This window comes from Puma concolor, chromosome B2, assembly GCF_028749965.1.
Source record: "Puma concolor isolate L17-30 chromosome B2, mPumCon1.1.hap2, whole genome shotgun sequence".
NCBI classification, from domain to species: Eukaryota; Metazoa; Chordata; class Mammalia; order Carnivora; family Felidae; genus Puma; species Puma concolor.
In genome coordinates, this window is record NC_141671.1 from 32,319,486 (window position 1) to 32,333,263 (window position 13,778).

At 39.8% G+C, this 13,778-nt stretch overlaps 1 protein-coding gene across 1 annotated transcript; it reads left to right on the forward strand.

Annotated features, from left to right (window-relative positions):
- The first annotated feature begins 496 nt into the window (after positions 1 to 496).
- LOC112862865 (butyrophilin subfamily 1 member A1-like) lies at positions 497 to 12,622 on the forward strand. The gene is made up of 9 exons (XM_086706514.1): positions 497 to 621; positions 1,176 to 1,523; positions 5,116 to 5,397; positions 5,516 to 5,683; positions 8,565 to 8,589; positions 8,684 to 8,706; positions 9,510 to 9,536; positions 9,978 to 10,004; positions 11,226 to 12,622. Exons 1-9 carry the CDS (start codon positions 543 to 545, stop codon positions 11,861 to 11,863), a joined length of 1,617 nt encoding a protein of 538 aa, XP_086562640.1. The 5' UTR covers positions 497 to 542; the 3' UTR covers positions 11,864 to 12,622.
- Positions 12,623 to 13,778: the final 1,156 nt, after the last annotated feature.

The following is a 13,778-nucleotide window of genomic DNA, read 5'->3' on the forward strand; positions in this document are numbered from 1 at the left end:
TGTCCATTGGAAAAAAATATTCTTGAGTTAGAGAAGAATTTAGAGAGATTGTGGACAGATTTGTCATTGCAGAACTTGGCTGTTGAGATGAAGACTGTTCACTTGGAGGGACTGTTCACTGGGTGGCTCAGTTGGTTAAGCATCCAACTCTTGATTTCGGCTCAGGTCATGGTCTCATCGTTTGTGGGATCAAGCCCGTGTCGGGGCTCAGCATGGAGCCTGCTTGGGATTTTCTCTCTCTGCTCCTCCCCCTGCTCTCTCTCTCAAAATAAATAAATAAACTTTAAAACAGACTGTTTCCTTGAAAAGGGAAACAAAAGTTCTTTTTTTGGGGAGTGTTAAAGGCTTCCCTGATGTTCTCTGAGAGACACACTACAGTTGTTTGAGAGCTTCTGGAGGCCATTTCTTAGAATCATTGCAAATTGTCTTAACTATGACTTTTTTTTTTTTTTTTTTTTTACCTTATGGATCCCATTTTTGTCTTTACCCTAGCTATTTTCAGGACCTTACTCTGTGTCATACTGTTGTCTGCTCTGGGAAAGATGGTGGGTTTCCTGGACTTCTCTCTGCTAAGAGACTTCTTCTCTCTCCTACTTCTCCAGGTGTCCATGTGGGGCTCAGGTAAGAATATTTTATATTTTGTACTTTATATTCTTGGATTCTTTTATTCTCTGAACAGAAGGAGTAAATTACCCTATCACTATATGCCTGGGTTAATTACAAATCCTTCATTTTGATATAATGATTTATCTGCCCATACATGAGGGCAAATAAGCCATTATATGATTAGTTTAGAGAGAAAGACCAGCTGGAATTATTTCACTAATGACTTCTAATTCACTCAGGTCTCTGCTTCATGAAGAACACATTTTTCTGAGCCCAAGACCTAATTAAAAACCCTGGTTTCATGATTTCCCAACACTCTTCCCTACTTCTTCATAGAATTTCTCACCATTGCAATTAAAAAATTATTTGTTCAATGAGAGATTACCCTATTGATTGGGTAGAGATACTCTTTGTCTTGTGCACCACCATCTTCAGTCTGAATGTTTGCTACAGAAACTAGTGTATGAATGACAATGTCTACGGGCTTCTACTGGGCCAATAATGATGCTGTATTCCAAAATGTCCAGACAGGTCATTGATATTCTGTTCACTATGGCTCTATTCCACAGATTCATTCTTGGTTATCAGCCCCTCAGAGCCAATTGTAGCCATGCTGGGCATGGACACAGTGCTGCCCTGTCACGTGTCCCCGGCCATGAGTGCAGAGAATATGGAGCTGCGGTGGTTCCGTTCTGAATTCTCAGAGGCTGTGTATGTATATCAGGATGGAATGGAGCAGGTGGGAGAACAGCTGGTAGATTTCAAAGGGAGAGCAGAGTTGGTGAAAGATTACATCACTGAGGGAAGAGTATCTGTGAGAATCTACAGTCTCCGGATCTCAGACAGTGGAATATACAAGTGTTTTTTTAAAAAAGGCAGTGAATTTCAAGAAGCCACTTTGTTGCTGAAGGTGATCGGTGAGTAATTATCTGAGAACACAGATCGTTCTAAGGGAATGGAAGTGCTCTGCATTTGATTTCTGGGGAGGATGGTGAACAGAACAGAGACAAAAAGGTACATATTCTCAGAGCTGGTCAACGTCCTTGACCCTGGGTTTAATCCGAAATTCTCTTAATCTATTTATACATTTATTGTGCTGTACTTTAATATTCAATGACTTCCATAAGTATCTGCCATAAAAAATAGATCATTTATTTCTCTGGTATGTCTCTCCTCACACATTTTGAAGGAAGAAACCATGATTCCCTAAAATTACCATCAGAGACCAGAGTCCTAGTTGGCTGCTGTGTTGGGTAGAGGCTCAGCTGGGAATGTCAGTGGTTGAGTCTTGAATGCACTGTTTGGAGGAAGTGACTATGGGGGTTGGGCAGGGTGGACAGGTATTGCAGAGCACAAAAGTTGTCACCAGAGGATTGAGGCCAGAAAATAACTGACGCTCAGTGACTAAGTGAAGCAGAAGTAGAGGAAACCATCAACTGCGTAGCTTTTGGGAAATAAAAAGGCCCTGAAGAGAGAGACCAGTGTGAAAAGCTGGAATGACTGAGCCTTGGTCCATAGGACGTTGAATTGGCCACTGTCAATTTTGGCACCATTGGTGCTGTTTTATTTTTAATTACAATAAAATTATAACTCATTGTATCAAACTCCAACAATTCAAAAAATATAGAAAATATAAGTTGATAATCCTTCTGTCCTTCTGTCCTTTCAATATTCCTTTTTCTCCTTTTTCTCCTCCAAAGTAACTATCAATACCAGATTGTTCTATGTCCTTCCAGTTATATATTTATATAAAGATATCACTAATTACATATAATATTATATATAATAATATATAACTATATATATATTACTATATATACTATATACTATATATATAGTAATATATAATTATATATAATAAAATAATAGTACAATAATATAGTATATATTATATAATATAACAATATATGATTATATTATTTTATTATATATTATAATATATGTTATATATTATATAATTATTATAATATATTTATGTAGCAGACCTTAATCTCTGTTCATAAACTAACCTTTAAAATGTTTATTGTAACTTGTTTAAATACAAAATTGAATCTTTGAGCCCCCAGCCAATCGGGCTAGTGTGAAGCTTTGTCTTAATTCTTACTGGGGTTTCCTGCCCCTTTTTCTCTTGAGTAATCACTGTGCAAAGGTCCTATGCAGCCCAAAGCATTCAGGATTCAGCTCCAGTCTTGGGCCCTCACTGGTTAGTGCTAGGATGATCATCATCCCAGACTTTGTTAATCTCTTCCATTAACTGCAAAGATTAAGTTACGGATATTGTTAAAAACTTTTGATGCTACCCTTCTAGAAGCCCTGAAGATCTCTGTCTCTTTGTTAGGTTTTGAGAAACCTCCCATTCAATCTACCAAAGCTTCCTTCTGTTCCCCGTATGGACACTAGCTCATCAACATTCTTCTTTCCACCCATACTGCACAATTACTTTCACTAATTTGTACACTCAGCAATACAGCAAGAGAGTCGTCTTCTCCATTCAGTTATGCTTTAAGCCAAAAAAATATTCCTGAAGCTGAAATATTACAGTTGGAATCAGGAGAGGGGAAAGTTTAGAGGAGAACTTAAGTAAGTTAATTTAGCACAGTTAACACATTAAAGTGTCAAGTAATTTTCTGCTCCAAATACACACACTAATATTATTTACAATATTTCATGATATATTTTTTCTATAACTTGCCTTTTTCTCCTTTACAATATATGAGACAGATTATAAAAAATTATGCTTTTTAACGTCTAAACATATTTTCATTATATAGAAATTCCATAATTTATGTTAATATTTACTTTTTAATGAACATTGACAATTTTCAATTTTATATTATCGCAAAAATCATAAAATACATATATTTGCATGAAAATATGCAGCAATATAAATTGATATAATATAAACTTCTCAAACAATTAACTTTATAACATAATTTTTTTAATGTTTATTTATTTTTGAGAGACAGCGTGAGTGGGGGAGGGGCAGAGAGAGAAGGAGACACAGAATCCAAAGCAGGCTCCAGGCTCAGCTGTCAGCACAGAGCCCGATGCGGGGCTTGAATTCACAAACCATGAGATCATGACACAACCTGAAGTCAGACGCTTAGCCGACTGAGCCACCCAGGCGCCCCTATAACTTATAACTTTTTTATCCTATACTTTAATAATTCCAGTTTCAGGATAACCATAATGTCACCCTGACAGTCTAATAATTGTTCCAGTTTTTATTCTTAACAGTATTTATCTATACTTTTGATGACATTGAATATGATTTTTATTTTTTTCTTTTTTTTCATTCACATAAACTTGCTTAATTTATTTTTTTAAAGTTTTTATTTAAATTCCAGGTAGTTAACATACAATGTAATATTAGTTTCAGGTGTACAATATAGTGATTCAACAACTCTATACATTACTCAGTGCTCATCATGATAAGTATACTCTTTAATCTCCTTCATCTTTTTCACCCATCCACCCCACTTCCTCTCTCATAACCATCAGTTTATTCTCTATAGTTAAGAATCTGTTTTGCTCATGAACCGTTTTACTCACTTCTATTCATTTCCTTTGTTCAAGAGAGTTGGCACCTCCCTCAAGTAATTCTGAAGATTTTCTTTCAGTTGCTTTCTATGTTTTACAAGTGTGTCCTTCCCAGGCAAGTCAGTATCTGACAGTAAAAATTAATAGTTTCATTATAATTTTTAGCCAAAAAAGACAATGTCTCTGAGGTTTATAATATATTTCCTACATCTGAGGAATTGGAGTAGGACTGAGCCAGAACTAAGAGGAACCATGTCAGGAGATAAGTTTAAAAAGTACAAAATAATATATAGCCTTAGAAGCCAGGATAGCCATTATTCTCAGAGACAGTGGATTCTTCTAGCATTCTAGTAGTGTAATGTTTTAATATGGGTGCTGGATCCATTAGTAGACCCAACCTGTGAAAAGTTGAAAAGGAGAGGTTGTGGAGGGAAAATAAATGAGAGTCTAAAAGTGAAAAACATATTGACTCCTTCATGGAATCATTTCACCTGGCTATCTTCATCTTTTTGTTATTCTGTACTCAGAGGAAGAAAGAAAATTTGGAAAACATTACAAAATGAGATTGTTTAAGGAAGTGACTACAAGACTCAGTTTAATCACAGAAAGGTAGTGGTCCTAGAGACTTCAGTAAGTGGAATGGATAGATATAGATATATTGGTGTGTTACTGAAAGAAATTAACATTGGTAAAATTTGCTCTGCTTTTTTCCTTCTATGGCCAATTGCAGATATGCCTGGGTAGAGAAAATGTGATAGGCATCAGTATGAAGACCTAGTGTCAGCTTCAAATCTCTTGAGATTTTACTACAATTACCTGTTTATCTCATAAGAGAAGAAAACAAACCCTCTCCTCCCACCAAGAATGATGGTGCTTTGTCCATATCCCCACTCTGGTGTTACTGTATAAATTAGGGACTTCTGGGACAAAAGTGTCCAGGTCTCAAATGAATGACTTTCTCCTCTCCAGGTCTGGGTTCTGGTCCTCATGTTTTCATGGTAGGTCCAGAAGGTACGGGAATAAGACTGACATGCACAGGCAAGAGGTGGTTTCCCCAGCCTGAGGTGCAATGGAAAGATGCAATGGGAGAGAAGATACCATCTCTTTCTGAGGTTGAGACCCAGGATGACGATGGGTTATTTCAAATAGAGGCATCCCTCATTGTAAGAGACAGTTCAAAGAGAGAAGTGTCCTGCTCCATGAAGAACCCCTTCTTTGGACAAGAGCAGGTGGAAACCATTTCTATCCCAGGTCAGTGTTGCTCATTTGGGGGACAGGATAAGGGTAAGGAGAGGACATTTAAGAACTAGGATGGAGTAGGATTGCTTGGTGTATGTTTTTAATCAAGTCTTTGGGACCTCTGTATCAGAATCCTTCTTCCCTAGGACCTCTCCTTGGATGACGGCATTTGCTGTGACTTTTATCATACTTGGGATATTCCTGGGTGCTGTTGTGTTTTTGGCCTGGAAAGAGCGACAGGAGAAGAAGAGAACACAGGAAGCCCAGACAGAAAAAGAGAAAGAAAGTAAAGACAAAGGTAAAACTGTGAATCAGACTTGGTGGGATCTGTGAATTTATGGGTTTGTTGGCTGTATATATAAAGGTATGCATGGTATGACCTCAATTCTTGTATACTTATGAAGGGCTGTTTTGTGACCCAATATGTGATCTATCTTGGAGAATGTTCCATGTGCACTCGAGAAGAAAGTCTATTCTGTTGCTTTGGGATGCAGAGTTCTAAATATATCTGTCAAGTCCATCTGATCCAATGTCTCATTCAGGGCCCTTGTTTCTTTATTGACCGTGTGTCTAGATGATCTATCCATTTCTGTAAGTGGGGTGTTAAAGTCCCCTGCAATTACCACATTCTTATCAATAAGGTTGCTTGTGTTTGTGAGTAATTGTTTTATATATTTGGGGGCTCCCGTATTCGGCGCATAGACATGTATAATTGTTAGCTCTTCCTGATGGATAGACCCTGTAATTATTATATAATGCCCTTCTTCATCTCTTGTTACAGCCTTTAATTTAAAGTCTAGTTTGTCTGATAGAAGTATGGCTACTCCAGCTTTCTTGTGACTTCCAGTGTCATGATAAATAGTTCTCCATCCCCTCACTCTCAATGTGAAGGTGTCCTCAGGTCTAAAATGAGTCTCTTGTAGACAGCAAATAGATGGGTCTTGTTTTTTTATCCATTCTGATACCCTATGTCTTTTGGTTGGCGCATTTAATCCATTTACATTCAGTGTTATTATAGAAAGATACGGGTTTAGAGTCATTGTGATGTCCATAGGTTTCATGCTTGTAGCGATGTCTCTGGTACTTTGTCTCACAGGATCCCCCTTAGGATCTCTTGTAGGGCTGGTTTAGTGGTGACGAATTCCTTCAGTTTTTATTTGTTTGGGAAGACCTTTATCTCTCCTTCTATTCTAACTGACAGACTTGCTGGAAAAAGGATTTTGGGCTGAATATTTTTTCTGTTCATCACATTGAAGATCTCCTGCCATTCCTTTCTGGCCTGCCAAGTTTCAGTAGAGAGTTCAGTCATGAGTCTTATAGGTCTCCCTTTATATGTTAGAGCGTGTTTATCCCTAGCTGCTTTCAGAATTTTCTCTTTATCCTTGTATTTTGCCAGTTTCACTATGATATGTCATGCAGAAGATCGATTCAAGTTACGTCTGAAGGGAGTTCTCTGTGCCTCTTGGATTTCAATGCCTTTTTCCTTCCCCAGATCAGGGAAGTTCTCAGCTATGATTTCTTCAAGTATACCTTCAGCACCTTTCCCTCTCTCTTCCTCCTCTGGGATACCAATTATGAGTAGATTATTTCTCTTTAGTGCATCACTTAGTTCTCTAATTTTCCCCCTTACTCCTGGATTTTTTTATCTCTCTATTTCTCAGCTTCCTCTTTTTCCATAATTTTATCTTGTAATTCACCTATTCTCTCCTCTGCCTCTTCAATCCGAGCTGTGGTCATTTCCATTTTATTTTGCAGCTCATTTATAGCATTTTTAAGCTCCTCTTGACTGTTCCTTAGTCCCTTGATCTCTGTAGCAATAGATTCTCTGCTGTCCTTTATACTGTTTTCAAGCCCAGCGATTAATTTTATGACTATTTTTCTAAATTCACTTTCTGTTATATTGTTTAAATCGTTTTTGATTAGTTCGTTAGCTGTTGTTATTTCTGGGACGTTTTTTTGAGGGGAATTCTTCCGTTTCGTCATTTTGGATAGTCCTTGGAGTGGTGTGGAACTGCAGGGCACTTCCCCTGTGCTGTCTTGAATACCTTGCGTTGGTGGGCAGGGCTGCAGTCAGACCTGATGTGTGCCCCCAGCCCACTGCTGGGGCCACAGTCAGACTGGTGTGTACCTTCTTTTTCCCTCTCCTAGGGGCGGGATTTACTGTGGGGTGGCATGGCCCATCTGGCTACTTGCACACTGCCAGGCTTGTGGTGCTGGGGATCTGGCATATTAGCTGGGGTGGATCGGCAAGGTGCACAGGGGTGGGAGGGGCAGGCTCAGCTCGCTTTTCCTTTGGAGATCCACTTCGGGAGGGGCCCTGAGGCACCAGGACGGAGTCAGACCCACCGCGGATGGATCCGCAGAAGCACAGCGTTGGGTGGTGCAAGCAAGTTCCCTGGCAGAAACTGGTTCCCTTTGGGATTTTGGCTGGGAGATGGGCGAGGGAGATGGGCAAGGGAGATGGCGCTGGGGAGTGCCTTTGTTCCCCGCCAAGCTGAGCTCTGTTGTCCGGGGCTCAACAACTCTCCCTCCCGTTGTCTTCCAGCCCTCCCATTCTCCAAGCAGAGCTGTTAGCTTATAACCTTCCAGATGTTAAGTCCCGCTTGCTGTCAGAACACACTCCCTCCGGCCCCTCTGCTTTTGCAAGCCAGACTCTGCTTGGCCGGCGGACCGCCCCTCCACCCCGGCTCTCTCCCGCCAATCCGTGGAGTGTGCACTGCCTCGCTGCCCTTCCTACCCTCTTCCGTGGGCCTCTCGCCTGTGCTTGGCTCCAGAGACTCCGTTCTGCTAGTCTTCTGGTGGTTTTCTGGGTTATTTAGGCAGGTGTAGGTGGAATCTAAGTGATCAGCAGGACGCGGTGAGCCCAGCATCCTCCTACACTGCCATCTTCCCCTGTTGGCTGTATATATAGATGGCATCTATAGGAACATAGAGATAGGAGTGTACTTAGAGTCCCAAGACCTCCAGTAAGACATAGAGCCTAGGATCTTCTCTCCAATGGAGAGAGAAAACTCACTGCTATAAACATGGAGTTAGAAAAAAAAATGGTCACAGTAATTCTCAATTAAGGTGAATTTCTTGATCTAGGTATATGGAAGTAGTGTTCAGGACCTGAGCTTAGGAAATGTAGTCTGGACTTTTTTTCCATAAAATGTTTTGTTATTTTCTTTCCTTTTTAGAATTACTTGAGAAAGATCTTGGTAAGTTTTCCATTTTTCTTTGCTCTAGTACAAGAAATAGAGTCCTTACTCCATGCTGGTACTTTGCATCTCACAGGTTGTTATTCCTTTTCAGGGAGAAGAAAGCAATTATATCAACAAGGTAAGTTATATCAGTGTTGTGGTTGGACCATCCCTCTGTTTTTATCATACCCTATTCACCTTGCTAGTGAGGAAGGGATCCCCCACCCTAATTAGGATAAGATGGTTAGACACATGACATCCAACACTGGACGAGCTTGAAAGCAGTTTATTAATCACCCATACTCCTATCCTGGGGGAGGAGGACACCACAGTCATGCAGACCACATGGGTTTTCACTTGGGAACAGAGTGAACCAGCAGGGGCTGAGGGAAGCAGGCTTTTTAGTAATAATAAGATGAAATTCTACTAGTCTCCTTGGAAGTATATGATTGGCTTGTCTGAGTAACTTTTCAGGCTGATAGGAAGATGAAAGCCATTAGGTTGAGGACCAGGTGGGGTTCAGCTGGCTTGACTGGTAGGGAAATTAGTTGAATGTGGAGATTTTCCTGCTGAGTGGAGGCATGTCTGGTGAGAGAAGGGGAGCTTATGGCGTTTAGAGCCCTGTGAGGTCCAAAGATGTCAAGGCAGCACATGAAGTTTTAGGCTTTACAATACACTCTCACAATTCAAGTTTATCTTATCCTTCTCCCAAAAGAATCAGAACCTCCTATTCTATCACAGATATGTTGGTGGAATGTGGAAAATGTGAGAAATAGAACAGGAGACTGAAGGAGACAAATACCCCAGAGCTGTCATTGAGGTGATGAATACAGAAATATAGCACTATTATAAATCTTCATATCTCATGTGGTTGTAACAATTTAATAGTCTGGAGTGAAGGTCCTAAGGATGAGAGAATCTAATTCCTTTGTTTTATTTCAGACTGGAGAAAAGCAAAGTTATATGCTGGTGAGTAACAGATGTCTTGGGACTTCAGGCACCCCAGGATTTCATGAGGCAATTCTAGGGCATTTTTCAAAGACATGCTATATTCTGGAAAATTGATTTTGAATGTGGGACTTCAAAAAAATACAGGGGATTCTCTCTCCTAGTTGAGAAGACATGTTCTTTTTTTTCAAAAACTTTTTAATGTTTTATTTGTGAGAGAGAGAGAGAGAGAGAGAGAGAGAGAGCGCATAAGCAGGGGAGAGGCAGAGCAAGAGAGAAATACAGAATTGGAAGCAGACTCCAGGCTCTGAGCTGTCAGCACGGAGCCTGACGCGGGGCTCGAACTCACGAGCTGTGAGATCATGAACTGAGCCAAAGTCCCACGCTTTGCCAACTGAGTCACCCAGGTGAGAAGACATGTTCTTGATGTATTTTCTTATATGAATTTTTTTTTCGTTTTAGACTGGAGAAAAGAACAGTTTGAAGCAGGTGAGTGACATTATTATTTTGACCCGCACAATCTCTTCTGTCAGAAATTAGAAACTCTTACATTTATATAAACCCTCAATAAAACCTGGTTGGTTTTTCATTTCATGGCTTTCAGTTCAGTCTCAATCTCATGCTGAAATGTGAACAGATTTCTTACTTTTCTGATATCATTCATTCATTTACAATTAATTTATAGAACTGTTTATTCAGGGTCAAATAAATAAAGGATATCTGATCTCTGATTTCATGGAAAAATACATGTACAAGTTGTAATGAAGGTTATGAAAGAACAAGAGATTTCCATGAGAAAAATATGGTGGATTAAAGGAATTTCCCTGAGGAATTGACTTCTCAATCTGGGACTTAGTGATACGGTGGATTTATTCATGTGAATAACACTGCAAGAGCAGTTCAGTAAGAAGGAAGTCTATTACATCAGCCTGAGACAGGGACTAGCTCATTGTATCTCAGTGTAAGTGGAAAACTATCTTAGAGTCTTTCCAGAATTATGAGTTGATTATCAGTTTCTAGTACATGTTGCTTTACTCTGAATATCCCTGCATCCACAAATGTTTCCTAGTTAATTCAATCCTCCCCAAATTAAAGCACATTCTAGTATTCCCACATACAAATTCTTATGAGAAAAATTCTGACTATTGACGATGTTTGATTTCAGAAGAACAGATTAATTATTGCTGGTATCAGTACTGGAGTCTGCTATTACTACTGGTATTAGTGTTACTATAAATATTGGAAGCTAAAAAATTTACCAAGTGTTCATCATGGGCAAGACCTAGTTTTGAGTTCTCTACACATTATCTTGTTTATTTCTCACAACAGTCCTATGCTGAGGTATCATAATTGTATCCATGATTATGAGGGTAAAGTGAAGCTGAGAGAAACAAAGTAATTTCAAGATCACACTTACTAAAGACAGAGTGATTATCAAAATTCAGATCTTTATGACTACAGAGCCTAAGATTTCAGCCATTAGAAATCTAATAAGAGTGCATGAGAAGTGGGTGACTTAATTATTACATAATAAATGATTCCAAATGAAAATGATACCAAAGAAGCTTAAATGAAAGTAGATACACTGTGACTGGAATATGACAGGGCCTAATTACTCAGAGCAAGCATAAAGTGACAGCATCTTTCCTAAGGACAACCACTTTCCACTGTGGAATGACCTATTCCCCCCCCCACCCCCCACATTTGCAGTTGCTGTTACTCTGGATCCAGACACAGCTCATCACAACCTCATCCTATCTGAGAATAGAAAACAAGTTTCTTTAATGGGAAATGCTCCTCAGAATTGTGATGCTTCAGTACGCCAAGGACAAGGGGAATCTGAAACCATCTTCAGTGTTCTGGGCCAGAATTGCTTTACCACAGGGAGACATTACTGGGAGATAGAAGTCAATATAGGCACAGAAGTTGGACTTGAACCTAGATGGGCTGTGGGTGTTTGCTCAGATACAGCAGAAAGAGATGAGTGGTTTGTAGAAAGTCCAGAGAAGAATTTCTGGGTGATTGCATATAACAAAGGAGTTCTCTTCACCCACCTAGAGTCTCTGTCACTGAGACAGCATCCTCAAAGGATAGGAGTTTTCCTGGACTTGGAGGATAAGGATGTGTCCTTTTACAACATGGTTGATGGATCCCACATCTATTCCTTTACTGGAATCACCTGTGAGACCCTCCGTCCTTATTTAAGCCTTCAGGGTGCTGGCACATATGTTACCATCTGCTCAGCTTCAGATGACACTGAAAATTACCCTGAGTCTTCTCCAAAGACTCATTTAAAGAGTCGTGATATGGGTGTTGCCCAAGAAGCTAATCCTCTGTTACCTCCATAAGAGGTGAAATGTCAGCACTTCTGCTGTCTCTGCTCAGGCTTCTTATAAGTATATTCTCAAAGAAAGCTGCCCTGGGTGCCTGGGTGGCTCAGCCAGTTAAGTGTCTGACTTCGGCTCAGGTCATGAGCTCACAGTTCTTGAGTTCAAGCCCCACGCTGGGCTCTATGCAGACAGCTCAGAGCCTGGAGCCTGTTTCAGATTCTGTGTCTCCCTCTCTCTCTGCCCTTCCCCCACTTGCACACTGTTCTCTCTCTCAAAAATAAATAAACATTAAAAGAAAAAAAAAAAAAAAGAAAGCTGTCCCTGCGTGGAGAGTAGGTCAGCTTCACTAGGTACATTTTCAGCCCCTTTCAAAAAGAGAGGCAGAAAGAGAAATGGGACAACTACAAAATGTCTGGGGGAGTTTCCTCTCGCATTGGTTTTGGGGAAATTCAGTGTCTTTTTTGAGCAGCAGCAAGTTGTCACAAGAAAATCCCAAACAAGTGCATGGCCTCTCTTCTGTTCTGGTACTCAGTGTGTGTTGAAGTAGCATTTTTAAAACTACATTTAAAGAGGGGTGCCTGGGTGGCTCAGTCGGTTAAGCATCTGACTTCAGCTCAGGTCATGATCTCACAGTTTGGTTCGTAACTTCGAGGCCTGCATTGGGCTTTCTACTGTCAGCGCAGAGCCTGATTTGGATCCTCTGTCCCCCCTTTCTCTGTCCCTTCCTGGTCACACTCTCTTTGTCTAAAAAATAAATAAACATTTAAAGAAACTGCATTTAAAGACAAAAAGCTCTCTTCTTACTAGTTTTGTTATCAAATATGAAGGAGGGGGTGGTGTTTGAAGGGAAGAATCACAGTTGAGTAAATTCTTGATACATGTTACTAGTGTTAGAGATACACAAAACTGTCCAAGTTTTGTGAAAGTTAATAGCTCAGCTTGTCCTTTCTTCAGCCATTGACCTCTAAACTTGGAGTCTGCCATGGGGTAGGGAGGACTAATATAAAACTATAAACCATTTGAGCAGGAGCCCAAGACTTCTGTGAGAGAAACCTACCCACCCACCCCCCCCCCCCACATACACACACCCTCTTTGTTGTTGTTTTTTTTACCAAATTCTCACTGGTTAGCAGGTCCTGAATTGTGCCCTATGTGAGTATGTGAATGAAAAAGGAATTGATGTTGCAGTTTATGTTTTTAGAGAAAAATAGTCAAATAAGAATGAAGAAACATCTACAGGCTTCATGGAGAAAAAGTCATTGAGAATGCAGATATGTATATATATATATATATATATATATATATATATATAATTTTTTTTTTCTTTCTGACCATCTTCTTCCCACTCTTCAGGGTTTCTTTCCCTTTAATGCAACTAAGCCTATGTCTTCAAGGATATAAAATATGAGCTTCTCCTGTTAAACAAGTTCCCTCTTCCTGGAGATAGAAGAGATCCACTTAGATTTGTATACACTATTAACAGATCTTTAAACCATACGTCTCATTATCAACCTCTCTTGGAAGATGTATCTCCTTAGCAACATTCTGCTGATGCATTATAGCCAGTATTGAAACCCAGGAAGAATGAAACCAGAGCCCAGAATATTAAATTTACTGACAGTAAATGGAGGGCTTATATAATAAGCAAGCAAAAATAGAGGCAGGAGAGAGGTAAATGAATGGTGGACAAGCATTAATAGCCATAATCAAATGGACATGGTGGATGAGAAGGGATTTCTGGACATAAGAACCCTTTACATGGAGATAACCACAAAATAGGAACAAATGGGATTGAAACTGTGATATAGAACAGGAAGGATAACAGGTTGAGTTTTGGATATTTTACGTTTGTTATATACCCTGGACAATCAGCATGAGGTTTCCAGATGTGTTTTTAAGTATCTCAACTGAAGAAACTACAGAATGCTTCCAC

Bases quoted from the DNA above. Each gene is read 5' to 3' on its own strand.
- LOC112862865 (XM_086706514.1), top strand. From the start codon at position 543: ATGGTGGGTTTCCTGGACTTCTCTCTGCTAAGAGACTTCTTCTCTCTC. The intron at 1,524-5,115 runs GTGAGTAATTAT...TCTCCTCTCCAG, and splicing joins TTTGTTGCTGAAGGTGATCG to GTCTGGGTTCTGGTCCTCAT. The intron at 5,684-8,564 runs GTAAAACTGTGA...TTTCCTTTTTAG, and splicing joins GAAAGAAAGTAAAGACAAAG to AATTACTTGAGAAAGATCTT.